A 20,049-nucleotide genomic window follows, 5' to 3' on the forward strand; every position below is an offset into this window, starting at 1 on the left:
CATGATGCTTGTCCTAGAGGGTTCAGAGACGACATTCTGCCTGCAGATTTTGCTCTTTGTGAGACAGAACAGAATCAACAGGTTGTATTTAGGCTTCCAGAATATTATTTTCACGTTCTTACTGAAAACTTAGATAAGGTTTGCAGAAAATGGGTGAACATAAGTCCCTGCACCAGCTTGTTTTCTAGTATCTGGAACCTGGTGTAAAAACCTAGTAAGCATAAAATACAAAGCAAAGTCATAGTTATGCCAATTGTATATGAAGGATATAAATAAATAATTAAATTTATTAATAAATAAAATAAAATAATTAAATTACAATCACTAAGTAATAAACCAGATACTGATTCTTTTGCTCTAGGGGAAGTTCAGAGTGTCCCAGGTACATGCGTCTGCCACGTCTCTTCTGTTATGAAGAAGGCTGCCATCTTTCCCAAGGCTGAGACTGAGTCCCAAATCATTAAGCCTATGTAGTACTCACTCTGCGCTCTTACATGTGCAGTTGGTGGTGTGTTTAGACCCTGGAGGCTGAGTGAGACCTATGGTGTTCATGTACCACTTTGAGTAGCACACTTCTGGTAACCGAGCCCATCGTACTGGAAGATTGACTCGTGTGCACTCCTCTGAAGGCACGCTCAGGCTGCATTTCCTGGAAGTATACTGTTGAACTGTGTGCACGAAGTGCAGTCTGTGTACAGCTCTACAGATCTTGGTAACTACTGTTATAGTCCTGTAACCACCGTTGTGCTGTGACACAGGGTAGGTCTGTCTGTCGCCTCCCCACACATCACAGTGCTTAGCACTTATTTTCAGCTCCTTCCTCTAGCCCTGTCCTTGGCAGCATCTGATCAGTTCTTTGTTGCTATAATTTTGCCCTTTCTGGAATACATCGTGAATGGAAACAGTGCATGGGATTCATTCCTTTTGCTGTTCCAATGTATTGTCTTACTTGCTGCTACTAGACTGTGTGGATACACAGGAATTATTTATCTTTTCATTCACTGAAAGGCATTTGAGCCTCTACTTCTAGGCAGTTATAAGTGAAACTGCTAGCATTACCAGTAGATATTTTGTTCTTGTGTTTGTTTTTGAGACAGAGCACACCGTATAGCTCAGACTGGCTTGAACCTCATTATATAATCCAGGCTGTCCCTAAAGTGGCACTGGTCTTTGCCTCAGTCCCCCGCCCCCACTGAGTGCCGTGGTTACAGCCACGTATGACAGGCAGCCTAGCAAACAAATGAACAGATTTCCCTTGGGGTAAACTCCCAGCAGTAGAACAAATAGATCAGTTGGTTGCATCATGCTTGTGAACTTGTCAGACGGGCTATACAATTCTGGAGTCTGTATCAGTGATGCATTAAAATCCATGATTCCACATCTTTATCTGCACTTAGTAATGTCTGTTTTCCATTGATTTTGCTTGACTAATCTTGTAGGTGTATAGTGGTATATTTTGAAGAAAATATATTTTATTTCTTACTGGTGGATTGTGTAGAGTATATTTTCATACACCTATTCCTAGCCGCTTGTCTCTTTTGATAGTGTCTGTTCAAAACTGGTTCTTTAAAAAACAAAACAGAACAGCTTTTGTTAGTCTATTTTTTATTGCTGAAGTTATTCCATGTGTTCTAGAAACAGTTCTCCATCAGATGTGCTGTTCACATGCTTGTCGTGTCTATAGCTTGCTGCGCCTGTAGCTTGCCTTTCTGTTCTCCTAACTATATGCAGCAAAAGCCTTTCACTTTTAAGAAAGTTCGCATCTTGTTCAGACTTTCTCTTGTGACAAATACTTGAAAGAAACAATATAATTAAAGGAGAAATGGTTGACTTGGGCTCACATGTCAAAGTTTTGCTCTGTGGCTGTGCGTGGTAGAGCAGAGTGTGGAGGGAGAGAGGATGCGATGCGTCCGTAACCCACTCCATCTGAGTCCCACAGGCTAGAGTCCCAGCCTTGGACACCAGTGCATTGGGAGTTCATATTCAAACCATAGTGTCCAGCATAGCAGGTCTTTTGAATTGTGTTTGTGATGTTGTATCTGAACCCTCTTTGTCTAGCGTCAGCTATGTCCCTAAGAGTTTGCTGATGGGGTTTGAGGCTCTGCGTTCATGCTGGCGTGTTTGGGTGGTTGCTGTGTGCTCTGAGGACAGCACAGGAAGAGGCGCACTTGCGTCCAGACCCCCAGGAAGACTACTTTCCCTGATAAGTTGCATCCGCCCTTTGTACATTCCTTTGTGATTTGTGTCTGGTCTTGTTTATTCTGTGTGTTCATTTTCTTGCCAGCCACACTGTCTTGATTGATAACACAAAGTCAGATAGCGTACATGCTCAGACTAATTGCTTTTTAAATGTATTTACTTTTATATGTATGGGTGTTTTGCCTACATGTATGTTGGTGTACCATCTACGCATCTCATGCCCTCAGAAGCCAGAGGAGAGCATTGAATCTCCTGGAACTGGATTACAGATGCTTGTGAACCATCATGTGGGTTCATACTCAAGTCCTTTGGAAGAGCAGCCAGTGCCCCTAACCACTGAGCCATCTCTCCAGCCCCCTCTGCCTGTATTTTTGAGGGGTAGTTGCTGGTTATAGGGTCTTTAGCAGCTAGTTTTTCATGTCTTTCCATTGCCTTCTGGCCTGCATTGTGCAGTGACAAGTTAGCCATTGGTCCTGCTGTCCCCCACACAAAGCTCTGGCCTGGCTGCTGTTGATGCTTTGTTTCCATCTTAGCAGTTTCATTCTGCCGCTTCCAAGCGTGGCGCTCTCTGCACCTCAGATCCTGTCTTTTGCCATCTTTATTTTTGTCACCCAACATCTAGCAACACTTAGTAACAATTTCTGTGGCTGCCTTTTTTCTTCAACAGATCCTATCTTCTTGTTTGCTGAGCTCTATGGTTTATTTTCCTTTAATCTTTTTGCGGGGGGTGGGGGGGTGGGGGGGACTAAGACAGGGTTTCTCTGTGTAGCCCTGACTGTCCTGGAACTTGATCCATAGACTAAGCTGGCCTCTACTCAGGAGACCTGCCTGCCTATGTCTCCCAAGTGCTGTGATTAGAGGCATTTGTTTTTGTTTTTAATGAAAACTGGGCCTTGCTAAGAATCCGTTGTAGCAGCTCTGCATTCTGCCGTTGCCTCCCTGAAGGTTGTTGTTTGTATTTTGTTTGCATAAGGAGCGCTTTCTCTCCTACAGCTAGGTGTTTTCGTCTTTACGTGACTAGGACTGGCATCCTAAGGTTTGCTCCTCCACACAGACTGGCAGGAAGCCTGGGACTGATTGGATAGAGCCCATGCCAATATGGTTTCTTGATATAACTATAAATAGAAGAGGCCTTCAAAGCTCCTCGGGTCACTTGAAGTTCTCCCCAGCCTTTCTTTCTCCTGGTCCTTTGTTGTGTTGTTTGGGGGGTAATATTTGTTTCTTTGTGGAAATAAGGGTTTACTGAGTGTATAGGCTTGCCCCAAACTTCTGGACTCAGGTGACCCTGCAGCCTTAACCTACCCTGTAGCTGGGATTAGTACACTATGTCTTCTTTCCTACCTAGCCCCTTTCTATCATCCTTGCATGTACAATCTCATGGTTGGGCAGGAGCATGTGACTTAGACACAATCTGGTCCCCACTGTCCCTCAGAGCTTCAGCCTAGCATGTGCTTGGTTCTGCTGTCTCCACTAAGCACCGCCATTTGCTCTCCTTTTTCAGGCCCAGAGAGAATGGGCATCTCTCCCTTGCTGCACATCAAGTGACCCTCCTTCCTCTCCCCCTGGGCAACGATGTTATAGCTGGTCTCTTCAGCCTGCTTTGCCCGGCATGGCCTCTGAGGAGTAGGGAGGGCTGCAGCACAGGGAGATAGCACAGCCCAGAATGCCACAAATGCTCAATGTTCTTAGTGGTAGTTGAGCAGTTTTTCTAGCAAGATACTGTCAGGTGCTATTTGTCTTTGTTGATTTCCAGAGCAGAGCTGTGGTAGTCTTGGCGTTGGTTCTTGGGGATACAGTTAGTTGAGGTCCTTGCCGGGCTGTGTTGGAACTCCTGCCTTCAGACTCTCAGCTGGTGCTGAGTCTGTTTGGTGGGACCATAAAGTTTCCTCTTAATTGATGTTAGCTGTGTCATGCTTGCCAGCTCACTATGTGTCACACAGGAAGGGCTGCTTGATTGATGTTGGCTGTGTTGTGCTTGCCAGCTCACTACATGTCACACAGGAAGGGCTGTGTCACATGACCACTGGCTCTGGTAGGTGCAGTCATGGGTGACTGACTGCCTTTGCCATTTCACTACAAGATAGAGAGGCTGGAGGATGACTCAGTGGCAAAGAGCACCTGCTGCTTTTGGAGAGGACCTGCGTTCAGTTCCCAGCATTCAGATAGTGGCCCGCAGATTGTCTGTAAACTCTAGTTCCAAGAGATCTGACACCATCTTCTGGCCTTCTTGGGCAACAGAGACACATGTGGTACATAGACTTACATGCAGGCAAACACTCACACACATAAAAAAAACATAACTAACAACAACAACAACAAAAAGCAAAGTTATAGTCTACAGGGAGTGTGCACAAGCACCCCTTCACCCCACCCCAGTGTGTCTGTGTGTGTATGTGCATGCACATGCATGTACATGTTTGGGAGACGTTTATTTAATTTTTAGGTAAGTGTAACCTAGGCTAGCCATTAACTCACAATATTTGTGGCAGCCTCCCATGTGTTAGATTAGACATGTCTGGCTGCAAGGTGACAGGTACTGAGCATGAATGCTAAGTACTTATGTTTTAGAACTATTAAAGTCACTTACTGCATAAGAGTGGTATAGTGACTTTCACTGACCACTCTGTGATTACCTAGGAAGCTTCACATGCCTGCCCAGAAACCGACCTAAGGACTAGAGATAGTTTCCCATTTTGAGATGTTCTAGAAACCGACCTAAGGACTAGAGATAGTTTCCATTTAGAGATGTTCTAGAAACTGACCTAAGGACTAGAGATAGTTTCCCATTTTGAGATGTTCTAGAAACCGACCTAAGGACTAGAGATAGTTTCCCATTTTGAGATGTTCTTTGCAACATCTTTGTAACTTGCATTGTTGTTATTCTTGCCAACAAATATTAGTCTATTTGTTAATATGTTAAATTGGAATTTCGTTCTTTATTAATTAATTAATTTATTATTTCACGTGGATATGTGTGCATGTATGTATACGCACCGTGTACATGCAGGAGACCACGAGAGGCACTGGAGCCCCTGACACAGCCCATGGAGGTCAGACGAGGTTTCAGGTGGTTGTGAGCCATCATGTAGGTTCCGGGGACTGAACTGGCATCATCTGGAAGACGAGTTAATGCTCTTACCAGCTGAGCCGTCTCTCTAGCCCCTTTCCTAGAGTCAGGAGCCAGGCGTGGTGGCGCACCCTGTAATCCCAGCACTCAGGAGGCAGAGGCAGGCAGATCACTGTGAGTTCAAGACCAACCTGGTCTACAGAATGAGTCCAGGAAGCCACGGCTACACAGGGAAACCCTGTCTCAACAAAACAAAACAAACAAACAAAACTGGAGTCAGGGCTGGGGAGATGACTCAGTGGATAAGAACAATTGCTATTATGAATAAGGCTGCTATGAACATGGTTGAGCAAATTTTCTTGTTGTGTGCTGGAGCATCTTCTGGGTATATTCCAAGGAGTGGAATAGCTGGGTCTTGAGGAAGCCCTATTCCCATTTTTCTGAGATGTCCCCTGGAGGGGGAGACCTGGTGCCACTCAGAGGAAGGACAGCAGGTTGCCAAGAAGAGACTTGATACCCTATGAGAATATACAGGGGGAGGTAATCCCCCTCAGGAACAGTCATAGGGGAGGGGAATAATGGGAAAAAAGGGGGGGGGAGGAATGGGAGGATACAAGGGATGGGATAAACATTGAGATGTAACAAGAATAAAAAAAAGAACAATTGCTATGGGCTGGAGAGATGGCTCAGTGGTTAAGAGCGCCACCTGCTCTTCCAAAGGTCCTGAGTTCAATTCCCAGCAACCATCTATAGATGGCTCACAACCATCTATAATGTAATCTGATACCCTCTTCTGCAGATAAAGCACTCACATACAATAAATAAATAAATTTTAAAAAAAGAACAATTGCTACACAGCATAAGGCTCTGAGTGCACATCTCCAGCACTTACATAAGGAACCAGGCCTGTCCACACATGTGCTATAACCCCAGCATTGTAGGGGATAGAGACAGGAGGAGTCCTGAGGCATGCTGGCTGCCAGCCTAGCTCCAGGTTCAGTAAGAGACTTGTCTAAAAGGAACCAGGCAGAGACTGATGGAACAAGATGCTCAACATTGTCCTGTGGCTTCCGTGTTCCCATGCATGGTCACATACACCCTCTGGTGCGCGCGCGCGCGCGCACACACACACACACACACACACACACACACACACACACACACACACACACTGTCCATATAGCACACATACACACATAAAATAAAAAATAAAAGCCTAGTTTCCTTCCTATGAATTTCTGAGCCTTTTACAAAATAGCTTTCTGCCAAGTATGCAGTAGCCATGGGAGCTGAAGTATAATAATTCTCTTTAGAAGGGTCTGTGTCACTCTTGGTGTGTCTCTTCTAGGTCGCTTTGAAGAAGAATTTATCAAAATGCGTATGGAGCGCCTTCAGGCCTGGATGACCAGGATGTGCCGGCACCCCGTGGTGTCAGAGAGTGAAGTTTTCCAGCAGTTCCTGAATTTCCGAGATGAGAAGGCAGGTGTAGCCTATGGTCCTAGGGAAATTGGTGCGAGCATATTTGCAGTAAATTTTTGTCTGAAAAGAGCCAAAGCAGTGTTGGTTGTCAGTCTTTCCAGAAAAAACAAACAAACAACAACAACAAAAATACCAAGAAAGGACAGAAACCTGAATCCCAGCGATAGGACGTGTTGTGTTGTGTTGTGTGGTGTGAGGGAACTGCCCGCCAGCAGGCGCCAGCTCCGTGTGGGCGGAGCACAGACGAAGAATATGGAGATGTGGTTGGTTTTTCCCAGCATGCTCTTTAAATTGGCTCCAGGCTCACGGAGAATACCAGGTGCACAGCATGAGGACCTGAGTTCAGATCCTCGACACCCACATTAAAAGCACGTGCTTGGAACCCCAGCATCTTGAGGTGTGGGAACAGGGTCATGGAACTTGCCGACTACCGTCCTAGCTCTCCAGGGTCAGTAAGAGACTGTCTGAGAAGAATAAGATGGAAGGTGTAGAAGAAGCCCTCGTCTGGCCTTTCACATGTGTATGGCCCTTGCCCCACCCCACACATAAACCACACATCTGCCAAATGTGGGCCCTGAGCGGGAAGAATGGACCATCACTGCCGGGCGTGGTAGCGCACGCCTTTAATCCCAGCATCCGGAGGCAGAGGCAGGAGGATTTCTGTGTGTTCAAGGTCAGCCTGGTCTGCAAAGCAAGTCCAGGACAGCTGAGACTACACAGAGAAGCCCTGTCTCGAAATACCAGAGAGAGAGAGAGAGAGAGAGAGACGGAGACAGAGACAGAGAAAGATGGTGAGGGAGGGTGGAGAGGAGCGAGAGGGAGAAGAGAATGGGCTATGCGAGCTGTCTCAGTATTTGGGCTCCTGGTCCTGCAGTGCCATGTAGGAAAGCAGAATCAGAGAGTGACCGTTTATCCCAAGGCCAACTCCTCCTCCTGTAGCGAAGGCTGTAAGTGCAGAGTACTTGCTGGTCTCTCTGCCTGCTCCCTAGCGGTCACTCAGCCAGTGCTCACGTTTCTTGCAAAACCCATGACAAAGCTGCCTTCCTAGCCCTCCCTGTTGGCTTTGAAAGTAACCTTCTCTTGGTAAGCTTGCACTGTGTTGTTTATTCTCCAAAGATGTTTTCTCTGTAATTTTACATGGAACAAATGTTGCAGATTTTATAAAACACTCAAGAGTAAAAGCATGGGCCAGCTCAGAAATAACAGCAAATGCTAAATATAGTATGACCCAGGAAAAAATGTTACCAAGTTATTTTTTGTATGCAATCAACTCACAGAACACCTTATCTCCCTTTGGAACCTTCAGAGAGCGATGTCCTTGCTAAAACTTGTGTCTTTTCCTTGCAGAGACAATACGTTTACAAAATGTGTTAAGTCATATAAGCAATAAGCATCTGGGCCGTGTCTGCTGCTTAAGTGCACTTGACTAGAGTAGGCATTTGAGCCTTGTTCTCACCGACTGCCTCACCAGACTTTACAGGCATGATTGGTATAGTTTGCCACTAGGTGGGAACTCTACCCTGAGTTGTGTCTGGTAGTAGCAAGCCTTGCAGGCTGCTGTGGCCATCCCTGGTTTTTCTGGTGTGACATGCTACAGTGTGTGAGTTCCTGGAGCATCAGAGCAGTGAGGCCAGGCCCCTTGAGCACCTCTGAGTCTCCTTTGCAGTTACTGAAGCTGCATGGAGCCCCTCCCTGCTGTTGTAGTTAGTTCCCACAGGATTTCAGAGGGTAGAATTGTGTTGACTTGCCAAGGGTTTAGAAGGCGCTAGTAAAGGTCATGTTTTACGCATAATGTGTTTAAGAAGAAGAATAAATTTTCAACATTGCTTACTTTGTTTGACATGAAGCCACCTTCCAAGAGTGATAAAGTCACCATAAAAGTCAGGCATGGGGACAGGCTCCTGTAACCCCAGGGCTGAGGAAGCAGGAGCTCACTGGCTGGCCAGCCTCACCTATCCCATAAGCCCCGGGCCTCAGAAAGAGACCCTGTTTCCAAACTCAAGGTCCATGGGCCTGATGCCCTCTTCTCAGCATGCACTGTACACATGGTACACATGCGCACACTCAGGCCCACATACTTACATATAACATGAAAAAAAACCTTTTTTTAAAGAGGTAAAGCAGTAAATTTTGTTAGATTCTCGTAGAGGGTATTTATGGTCTTTGTTTATGTTGGAAGCCACTGCAGATGGAATGTGGCCGAGTCGGCTCGCCCACAGGACGTGTCTCCTAAGAACGCCCTGTGCCTGTGCAGTGATGCTGAGGTGTACCAGGCACCAGCCTGCGGGCCTGAGGATACAGGGTGGAAGCTACTTCCTGAAAAGAGAAGGAAATGGGGATCCAACACCTGAGCTGCTCCCCCTTCTGCTCAGTGATTCGGAAGAGCGAGTCGCCACCCTGCTGGCAGCTGTAACACTACCATGCTCTTACTTACAGGAATGGAAAACCGGAAAGAGGAAGGCTGAGAAAGACGAGCTGGTGGGAGTCATGATATTCTCCACCATGGAACCAGAGGCTCCTGACTTGGACTTGATAGAGATGTAAGGGCCGCAGCTGCCTTCCCTTCCCCTCCTCAGCCTGCGTTCCTCCTTTGCCTCACCATCATCTTCAGAAAGGAGTGCATGGCTTGGTGGGGTTTGTAGTCAGGTGGTGTCCTCGGAAGTCCCGCCCACCACAGCAGGTTAAGTCCCGCTTCCTCAAGGTCTGTTCCAATGTTGGCAAAATGGTAGTTGTTTTTAGTAAAATCTGATGAGGCAAGGTGGCGCAGAGCCACAGACATTCATGCAGTGCCCAACAAAGCAGAAATCTTTTTTGTGGCAGTACTTGGGATCAAGCCCACGGCCTCAAACAGGCTAGGTAGTGTGGTTGTGCTGTGTCTCTGCACTGTGGTGACTGACGGCTGTCTCTGCTCCCAGCGAACAGAAGTGTGATGCTGTGGGGAAGTTCACCAAGGCCATGGATGACGGTGTGAAGGAGTTGCTGACGGTGGGTCAGGAGCACTGGAAGCGCTGCACAGGCCGTAAGTGCTGTCCCCCGGGCTCGGCGGGCTTCACGGGGACCCTGCACCTGCTGTCCCCCGGGCTGGACGGGCTTCACCCTTTCAGTGATGTGTGCAATTACAAGCATGTGACGCCAGGCCCGGCCTAGGACTTCACTTTCAATCTTTATGTGCCTCTTTTAGAATGTGGTATACTTGGCTAAAGCCATATTGTTTTTTAGGGAAATACCCTGTATACTTTGTAGAAAATACAATAGATATGTCAGACTAGGCCACTACAGAGGGACATGGTACATTAGCCATGGCTCTGTTCACCCTCCCAGGGATTAAGAATTTCTTTCTTCCTGTCCTTCATGTGTGGACTGTCATGTTGCTGAGCTTTTCCCCTATAGCCCCATCATTGTGCGGCCGTGGGGTCCAGGACAGAATAAGGGAAGCATGAAACGCAATGTCCTTTGTAGACGACGATGGCCTGGGAAGTAGTCAGGTACAGAGCGCTCCCCAGCATGTGTGAGGCCCTGGGCTCAGGGTCCAGCATGACAGAGAGGAGAGAGAGAGAGCAATAAAATACACACAAATAATTCCACTTTAAAAGTAACGGGCTATTTTAGCTGGACATTTTAGAAGGCTTTTATAACTTCTAATCTGTACAGTGAATACTTAAGCCACAGACACAGGCAAATCAGAGGGCAAGACTAAGCCTGTCTCTCAAGTTACCGTGTAGCTGAGATCAGGCAGTGGTTTCTTTCAGAAGGCCACGGGTGCCCACTGAGGAGCCTGTTCTCCAGGATGGTCCTCAGACCCAAGCCTGGAACCGTATGGTCAGTTAGAGAGTCCTCATGTCCCCTAAGTGAGAGAATGCACGCACCCTCCTCTTGAGCCTTTGTTGCTGCACTGAGCCATATTTGCTAAACCTTCCATATGGAGATGATGTCTGCAATTACTACGATGGCCACACGCATGTGAACAGGCTTTGGAAGTAAGACATCTTCTAAGTGGGCTTTCGTCCCTGTGCTCCACCCGTCCCGTGAGTGCATGTGAGGGCCGGTTGTTCATAACAGAGTGCACTGCTAGTTGAATAGTTAAAAATAATAGACAGTGGGAAATCGCTTCATCAGTATTTCATTAAGGAATAAATTCTTTTGAATGTCTTTTATTCTGAGTCAGAGAACCGCAGACGGCACATCAGGTTGCTCTGAGGACTAACAATTTGGTAATTCCTTCCAGCCTTACCCAAGGAGTACCAGAAGATAGGGAAGGCTTTGCAGAGCTTAGCAGCAGTGTTCAGCTCCAGCGGGTATCAAGGTACATCTGTATTTGTTTATAATTTTCCTTTTCTTGGTTTTTTTTCCCCCTGAGACAGGGTTTCTCTGTGTATCCTTGGCTGTCCTGGACTCACTTTGTAGACCAGGCTGGCCTTGAACTCACAGCGATCCACCTGCCTCTGCCTCTCTAGTGCTGGGATTAAAGGCGTGTGCCACCACGCCTGGCTAATTTTCCTTTTCAATAAATGCACAATGATGGTCCTCATTCCTGAATTACTTAAGTGCCTGTGTGCATTGTGTGGTGGACCCATCAGAGTCAGAGGGATTTCCTTACAAGTTTATTTGTGAAGCCCCAGAGCTCTTCTCTTGGAGATCCGCATAGAGCACACAGCAGGCTCCGGGGACCTGGCCACCTGCTGTGCTTCCCTGTGGACCGTGCTCCACCTGAGCAGAGGGTGGGGGAAGGTGCAGCAGATGAGCCACTGCAGAGCAGCGCCGCCTGCTGAGCGCACCAAGAGCTGCCAGCCCTGTCAATACGCAATTGGATATTTATATTACATGTGGCACTTTGGCAAGTATCAAAAGTGCGCAGTATATTTTATGTTGAATGTCATCTCGTTTACTAAAACTGCTGTTTTAAAGAGCCATTCACACTTCTTTAGATAAGCACCTATTTCAAGACAGTGTGGGTCAGTGGTGTTGAGACTGTCCAGAGCAGGGCTGCACTATCCGTCTTGTATCCTGTGAAGGAGCTTCATTCCCAACGCTGCCTTAATTACATGAGATAAAGCGCTCGCAGCTCGCACGGCGCATGGGTGGTAACACCAGAACAACATAAGAATTGCTGGCGTGGTCCCTGCCAAGCCACAAAACGCACCATAGTCTTGGGGAGTCTCACGTGGGAACGTGTTTGGTAAGATAATCATGGGAAGCCCTAATGCCAGCTCCTACACGGAGGAGCAGAGCATGTCTCCATGCGCCTCCCCCAGAAGGAGCCAGGTGCCTCAGACGCCCACATGAAGCACCTTCTCTTAGCCAAAGGAAGAAAATGGGGACATCAGTGAAAACAGTAATTGCCATGGGCTGGAGCATAGCACACATATGTACACCAAGATACATAACTGGAATTTCATCCCAGTTTTGTTTGGGGAGAGTGGGCTTCTTTGCACTTCTCAGCCTGTAAAGAAGGAGCCGCGGGAGCATTGGCGCTGCTTTCCCTGTTCAGGCTATGCCAGAAGTCAGCAAAGGCTTGCCAGAGAGGGGGCTTTCTTTAGAGAAGCATTTTAACAGAGTAAACAAATGATGACAGAGAAGGGTGTGGCTTTGCCAGAGACGGTCACAGTCACTTCTGGAAGTATGAAAACTAGAGCTAACCAGAAACTGATTCTGGCCTGGTTACGCCTTTGAGGACAAAGTAAGGACAGAGGAATGTGTGTCACCATAGGGATTCAGTGTAGAGTGAACTAAAGGGCTTGACTCATATTCCTTAGCACCCCACAAAGAAGGGGGTTAATAAATAAATAAATAAAATGAGGTAAGAAGAGCCCTGAGTTAAGGAACATACCCCTGCTCTCTGTGTGCACACGGAGCTGTCTGAGGGGCCGGAGCCCTGCACACTGCCTTTTCCTGGTAGCTTAGCTCTTCCCAGGTGCGCAGCACAGCATCCTTATTCTTGTGTTCCTTATCTTTTAAGTTTGCAGGTAAAATGTTGTATGTCCCAAAAAAAGAGAAAGAGGAAACAGAGGGCACAGATGGATGGGGAAAGCTGGCACGATCCTAGTTAGGTTCCTGTCGCTGTGATAAACACCAGGACCAAAAGCCACTTGGGGAAGACAGGGTTTATTTCAGCTCACAGTTCCACATCACAGTCCATCACTGAGGGCAGTCAGGGCAGGAACTGTTGCAGAGGCCATGGAGGAACCCTGCTTACCGGCTTGTCCCGCATAGCTTGCCCAGACTCCTTTCTTACAGCACTGAGGACCGCCAGCCTAAGGGTGACACCCTGCAGGGAGCTGGGCCCTCCTACATTGATCACCAATAAGGAAAACACACAGTAGGCCAATCTGATAGGGGCATTTTCTCAGCTGAGCTTTCTTCTTCCAGTGACTCTACAGCCTATGTCAAGTTGACGTTAAAAGCTAGCTAGCACTGGGCATGGTGGCGCACGCCTTTAATCCCAGCACTTCGGAGGCAGAGGCAGGCGGATCTCTGTGAGTTCGAGGCCAGCCTAGTCTACAAAGCGAGTTCCAGGACAGCCAAGGCTACATAGAGAAACCCTGTCTTAGGAAAAAAAAAAAAAGCTAGGCAACATGGCTGGGAGTTCTCACCAATTTTGATAGTGTTTTAAAATTTCTACATTAAGAGCTATCAATAAAGTGTATAACAAAACCCATAAGTATAAGGACAATATTTGTAGCATGAGTCACAAGACTGTAATCCATTTCAGGTGAAACGGACCTGAATGATGCAATAACAGAAGCCGGAAAGACCTACGAGGAGATCGCCAGCCTTGTGGCCGAGCAGGTGCGGCCATAGTCATTCTTCAACTGGCATTTGCTATTTAAATCAGACACCCTCTTTCTGTTTCTGAGGCTTTTTGTTAATTTTATTCGCTGATAATATTTTTTCACTTAAGCCAAAGTAGACAACTGTCTCATTAAGAAATCCAAATGAAGCCAGGTAGCTTACATCTCTAATGCCAGAACTTGGGAGGCTGAAGTAAAGGGCTAGCCTTGAGCTCAGGGCTAGCCTTGGCTACATAGAGTGTTCTAAGCTGATCTCAATTACAGAGAAGACCCTTTCTCAAAAAGACTAAGAAAAAAACTCTAAATAAGATTTGGGTCTGTAGCTCCGTGGTCAATGGCCTAGATTGCTATTCACGTGTGTAAGGCCCAGTATTCAATCCAGACCCCCTCCTCCAAAGAAGAGGTGGGAGATATAGACTGCATGCCTTCAGCTATCAGTACCTCTGGTCTGCTCTCAGCCATCCTGAATTATAATGTGTGAGAGAGGCTGGCTTAGACCTCTCACTGCTGCCTTCCCTCTCTAAGCTTGCTCTCCTCATCTGTGAAGTGCCTCTGATGAGCCTCAGGAGTTTAGGTACTATTTGTATGTTGTCTATTAAAATGTAGGCATTAAACTATAACATTTTTGCTTGTTACAATTTTGTGCCTATATTTTATTTGATTAAAAATAAGAAACAGTATCTAAAAACATACAATATTAACTAAAAAAAATTTCCCTGATAATATAAGGTAAATACCTAATTTTACAACTCAACCTCAAAGTGATTTATCACTCTCTTCACAACAGAAGATTCAGGATGTAGGCTCAAAGGATTGTTTTCTACAGATCCTCAGTGCTTAACACTGAGTGTTCTGGTTCACTTTCTGTTGCTGTTAAAAACATTCTGACCAACAGCAGCTTGGGAAGGGAAGGGTTTACTTGGCTCAGGCTTGCAGGTCGCAGTCAGGACAGAAACCGAAGCTGAAGCCCTGGCTGCTCCTTGCTGGCAGCCAGGGACGGGCTGCCTAGGGATGGTCCTACCCATAGTGGGCGGGGCCCTCAAACACCAGATGGTCAGACATTCCTCAGGCCAGGCTGATCCAGGCAGTTGACAACAAATCTAAGCAGCACAGATGGACACAGTGGTGCATGCCTTTTAATCCCAGCTCTTAGGAGGCAGAGGCAGGCGGATCTCTGTCAGTTCAAGGCCAGCCTGGTCTGCTTACTGATACCCAGGCCAGCCAGAGCCTAAATAGTGAGACGGCCTAAGTAAAACAGCAGCAGTCAGCTACTTGAAGTCAGACACGGAGGACGCAGGAGCGCACTCCCCATTGGTTTCGTCTCCTTGGCTTCCTGAGTCCCTCTACCAGTAACAGCCAGCTCGTGTCTTGTTGCAGCCAAAGAAGGACCTCCACTTCCTGATGGAGTGCAACCACGAGTACAAGGGCTTCCTTGGCTGCTTCCCGGACATCATTGGTGCTCACAAGGTAAGGCCACAGTGTGGGAGGAGCTGCGGGCCTACAGCATGGCCACAGTGTTTAGAGCCACTAACTGGCTGCAGCGGTGCGTGCCTGAAATCCCAGCAGGGAGTTCAAAGCCAGCCAGGCCTAATCATGAGACCCCAACTCAGAAAGCAGATGGAGAAGTAGTAAACTGTAATTTCCACTGTAAAGTTTTAAAACTAACTTTAAAATAGGTTGGTTTGTCTTCCTGCTGCAGTTCTGGCTAATCTCTCTTCTGAGGGCCTCTGTGGGCTCTAGGGTCTCCAGGCGCCCTTGGGTTTGTTAGGAAAAGCGCAAAGGGCTAGTCTGTGACCTTAGCAGTGCTATGTGAGGAACCGTGAAAGAGCAACACAGATAAATCATCTTTGTATAATTCCGATACCTGGTTAAACTCAGGAGGGTCCCTCTTGCCAGAATTAGCCTGGCAGAGGTGGACCCTTGCTTACACACAGAGGTGGAGGCTCTTTGCAGACAGCCATAAAGAGTAAGCAGTGTGGTGATGGTGGCGTGGGTCCTCAGCAGCGTTCACAGCTGCTTCCATCTGAGAATGAATTTAAGCTGACTCTGTGCCTCCTACAAATGACAAAGTAAAGCCAGACAGTGTGCACACTCAACCAGCTCAGGAAATGCTGCTTCATGACAGGAGATGCCCGTGTGACAACGGAGTGGCTTCCCGACCTCGCGCGCCCGTTCTTCTCTGTGCACTCTTGAAACACCAGCAGCGCAGAATCTCACAGAGTTCTGTTTGTTCTCTCTTCGTGGCACGTAACACTGCAAGTTCTAGCTTTATCTCACTTTTCAAGAACAGCAGCCTGTGGCTTCCGAAGCACACGGATGGGGTTGGACTCAGATGTTTTCCTCTGTTCTTACTGTTGCAGAGTTTCCCTGTTCAGTGCCATGTCTGCAGAACGTTAGCATTGCTGCCTTAACTAATGACTAGGTTGTCTGTTTGTTTATTTGTTTGTTTGACACAGGGTTTCTCTGTGTAGCCTTGGCTGTCCTAGAACTCATTCTGTAGACCAGGCTGGCGTCGAACTCACAGAGATCCACCTGTCTCTCCTTTGTCTTCTTAAATACTGTTGCATTTATATATTTTCCAGGGAGCAATAGAAAAAGTGAAAGAAAGTGATAAGCTGGTTGCAACTAGTAAAATCACCCCCCAAGACAAACAGACGATGGTGAAGCGCGTTGGCACCATGTCTTACGCTTTGCAAGGTGAGAGAACGGGCCGTGAGTGACTAGTGGAGAGCTACTCCCCTACAGCATTAAACCTGACCTGTTGGGTAGAAATCCAAATGTGAGTCCGACTGAGGTTCAAAGCTAGTTTAAAATGTCTGCCTTGCTTACAGGTAGCATTTTGTTTTACAGATAGGCTTGGGCTAGCTGTGATGGATGGTTTGATTAAACCTGTACATCTTATTACTTCTTAGAGACAGACTCCCTTAATAGCCTTTAAATCATACTATTGTATTAAACGCCAAAGTTCAGCTTCTAGAGGTCTGTAACCTCCTTGCCCTGGGACTGTGGAACCTAAAGGAAGCTTGGGGACATTATTTTAGGCATAATTTACTGTTAGTAAGAAGAAAACCTGATTTCTAGAGATTTGAAAATGAGAGAGCAGACAAGACATCTCTGTGTCTGGTGAAAGGCTGGCAGACATGCCTTAGGAGGCTGGCTAGTGTTCAGCATGCTATTCAGTCACAGCCACCCGTTACCAGAAAATGGCACTTGGTGCTGGCATCATCCTGTGTTTCTGGGCTCTCCAAAGAGCTATGCTGAGAACTGGTGCTGCATAGACATTAGCCTGGTTAAGTCCTGTTGATGGCGAGTCTTGGCCAAGCAGGGAAAGTGTGTGCTGCCATTTGACGTCTTGCAGAGAACTAATCCTGTGGTGATGTTATTGTAGCTGAGATGAATCACTTCCACAGCAACCGGATCTACGATTACAACAGTGTCATCCGCCTCTACCTGGAGCAGCAAGTGCAGTTCTACGAAACAGTAAGTGCCCTCCAGCCACATGCCTTGTGCACATGTGTGAGGAGAGGAGGTTCATGTTTAAGTGACCTTGACCATAGAGTTGATCCGCTTGTAGTCTTTACTCCCGAGCAGCAAACTGAAGGGCGTTACAGGAACAGAGTTTGTGGTTTTATTATTATTTTTTTAATCTTTTAAATTTCCATCTGAGGAATGATGGATCAGAAAAACTTCCCTGGGGCTAGAGAGATGGCTTAGTGGGTAAGAACACATGTTGCTCTCACAGAAAACCCAGGTTCAATTCCCAGCACCCACATTGGGGTTCATAATCATCCAAAACTCCAGCTCCAGGGGATCTGATGCCCTCTTCTGGCGTCTCTGGGCACCAACCACATACATGCTACATATACATATAAACGGACAAAAGATTCACATATAAAATAAAATGAGTAAATGTAATTTTTGCAAAGTTTTAAGCTTTCTTTTGAAGAGCAGGCATTGGAGTCTAGGTTTGAAGCCTTGAGCTGTGTGGCTTCCTTCCTTCTGAGCCTTTCCATGGGCAGGGACAGTCCCCAATGAGATGAGGTCACCCTGCCGCCCAGGAGTTCTGTCCCCTTTAGTTAGGGAAGGAAACCCAAGGCAGCCTTTGTTTGTGACCCAGGTTTCACAGTTGCCAAAGCAATCTCTTCAGGAAAATCAAAACAACACAATATCCTAAACATTTTCATTCAGAAAACCGTAATGAAGGAATTGAATCTTCTCTTCCTCTGCGTTGAATACAGCATTTCCTCTTGTGTCAGTGTAGCTGGAACTGAGACCCCCGCAGGACAGCACTTAGCTGTCTAGAGGAGCAGAACAGGGAGGTTTGAGCTTTCATATTCGTCCAGAAAAGAAAGGGACTCAGGGTAGGCATGGCAGCCCAAGCCACCCTCCTTGTCTCTGGAGAAGAGGCTGGTCTGAAAATGTAGCCCCCACCATTGGGCAGGCCTTGGCCTTGGACCTGGATGGGCAGGTAGGCACAGGACGCAGGGCTTCCCACACACTGTCGACCCACTGTGAGCAGCCAGGCTGCGGTGGCCAAGGTCCCCCAGCCACAGCACAGACTCCTAGTGACTACAGAAGAGACAAACAGATCAGCTAAAGTATTTGACAAGTTTATAATGTTTAACTCAGAAGAGGGCGGATGGATCACCGTGAAGTTGTAACATCTCAAGGTGATAATGTCTCAATTGCTCTGTTTTTTCACCAGATCGCAGAAAAGCTGAGGCAGGCCCTCGGCCGCTTTCCGGTTATGTAGACCAGAGTGGAACGCGAAAGAACTCCGAAGTGCTTCTTTCTGACCTGGGGCAATGCAATTCACCCTCCTCCCCTGCCCCATATTAAGAGAGAGAAAAAGAAAGGAAGAAAACCAAAAAGAAATATGCTGACAAAAACCTGTTTTCGTCATTAGCCAGCCTAAAAGCACTGTTACTTAGGGTGGCCTTCTTTGGTTCATTTTGACACATATTAGTTACCCAATGGAAAATATCTATTTTTGGAAAATACTTAAATTTATCAAGATTTTGAATGGAGAAATAGGGGTTCTTCCTCCTGATATTTTACATAGAATAGTAATTTATACATGACCTATGATCTTCCGGTTCTTACCCAATGTCAGACAATTAATACTAATTGCTTTCTTAAAAATATGAAATATGCCAGAATAAAAATATATCTTTGTATATTTTTATAACTCTTTCAGTCCTTTGGGGTCCCTGTCTGTTTAGGGAAGTCTGTGCACCTCCACTGGCATAGCTGCAGTTCAAGTGCTCCCATACGTGGGAAGCAGAGAGAGGTCCCAGATTGCCTGGACCCTCAAGGTGCATGGTGGGTAACCCATCACAAGTCCCATTAGGTGGGCACAGCAGGTGAGTAGACCCCACCTACCCACTGGTGCCCACATGGTCAGTTTTCCTGTGCTGCTCTAGTATTAAGTTCAGCACTCTGTTTGCATCCTTCCTAGTTCAAGGTAAGGCATGTTTTATGCTAGAAGAGTAAGTCAGAAAAGGTGACTCATCCCTGCTGCCCCAGGTGGGCAGCCACCCTGCTTCCTATGCCCAGGAGCCCCTGGGGGAAGGATCAGTCACCCCCGGCCCCCAGAGCTGGCTCTCACCCATCACCCCTGGTCCCTGAGTTGTCTAACAGATGAGCGAGAGGTGCTGGTGGCCTCCTGGTTTGGAAAAGCAACAGGCTGGTTGTATTCTCTCAAATGGTGAAATAGTTCAGCACCCGTTCCTATCCCAGAGAATGGGAGAGCTAAAGAAGTGATGTAGTTGGCGCTTGAAGGGCCTGCCGTAGTGAGCTAATGACGAACAAAGCAGGACGCTGTGGCTGTGTCCCCGCCTTCAGAGACTCCCGACCCTGCCTCGTGGGCTGACAGCACAGAGCACACTGTCTCCTCCTTGCAGACACTAGTTCCCCGTCCACAGTTGCCTTACGACTTGATCCACTGCTTTCACTTTTCTGACCTGGTGATTATATTGTAGAGAATGGGAAGTCTGGGCCAACGCAAATAAGTGAAACCAAAAAAACAAGTAGCCGAGAATATCCAACGAGCATGAATATGAGAACTTCTCTTTCCTTGATATCACGGGTTTTGTTAATGTTTTATAAGTAATTTCCCCTCTTGATTTTTCTTTTATAAAATTCCATAGAACAGTGTTTATGATACAGTCATTTAATATATGTACAAATTGTAAAGAATGTGTATAAATATTTTACATAAATGTAAGAGCACGTAGAAGCCAATATATAAATAAATTGTTTAAAAAACTGTACAGCAAATTCCCAAGCACTTTCTCAGAATTCTGTTTGGCATGGCATTTTTGTATGATCAAGGTTTTGTTGGTGCAGACTGCTTTTTGTTCCAACTGCTGGAAGTTGTCCAGGTAATGAATTCTTCTCCGAAACACCCTTCCTCTGGCATTAGTAGCTTTGGGTCCTGAGCCCTGATGCCAGTCCTGCAAGCATACCACAAACTCTGATGCCCCGTGCCCTCCTCCCAGATGTCCTAAGGAGAGA

General features: G+C 46.8%; 1 protein-coding gene across 1 annotated transcript in view; it reads left to right on the forward strand.

Annotated features, from left to right (window-relative positions):
* Positions 1–18,368, forward strand: part of Snx9 (sorting nexin 9) — an 80,533-nt gene extending 62,165 nt beyond the window's left edge. The window contains exons 10-18 of the mRNA XM_051164638.1: positions 6,615–6,745; positions 9,182–9,285; positions 9,661–9,764; positions 10,971–11,048; positions 13,455–13,531; positions 14,911–15,000; positions 16,116–16,230; positions 16,922–17,013; positions 18,239–18,368. Coding sequence (XP_051020595.1) covers positions 6,615–6,745; positions 9,182–9,285; positions 9,661–9,764; positions 10,971–11,048; positions 13,455–13,531; positions 14,911–15,000; positions 16,116–16,230; positions 16,922–17,013; positions 18,239–18,286 — 839 coding nt within the window. The 3' untranslated portion in view covers positions 18,287–18,368. The remainder of the gene's footprint in view (positions 1–6,614; positions 6,746–9,181; positions 9,286–9,660; positions 9,765–10,970; positions 11,049–13,454; positions 13,532–14,910; positions 15,001–16,115; positions 16,231–16,921; positions 17,014–18,238) is intronic.
* The last annotated feature ends 1,681 nt before the right edge of the window (positions 18,369–20,049 follow it).

The sequence above is a fragment of the Acomys russatus genome, chromosome 21 (genome assembly GCF_903995435.1).
Source record: "Acomys russatus chromosome 21, mAcoRus1.1, whole genome shotgun sequence".
Taxonomy (NCBI): Eukaryota; Metazoa; Chordata; class Mammalia; order Rodentia; family Muridae; genus Acomys; species Acomys russatus.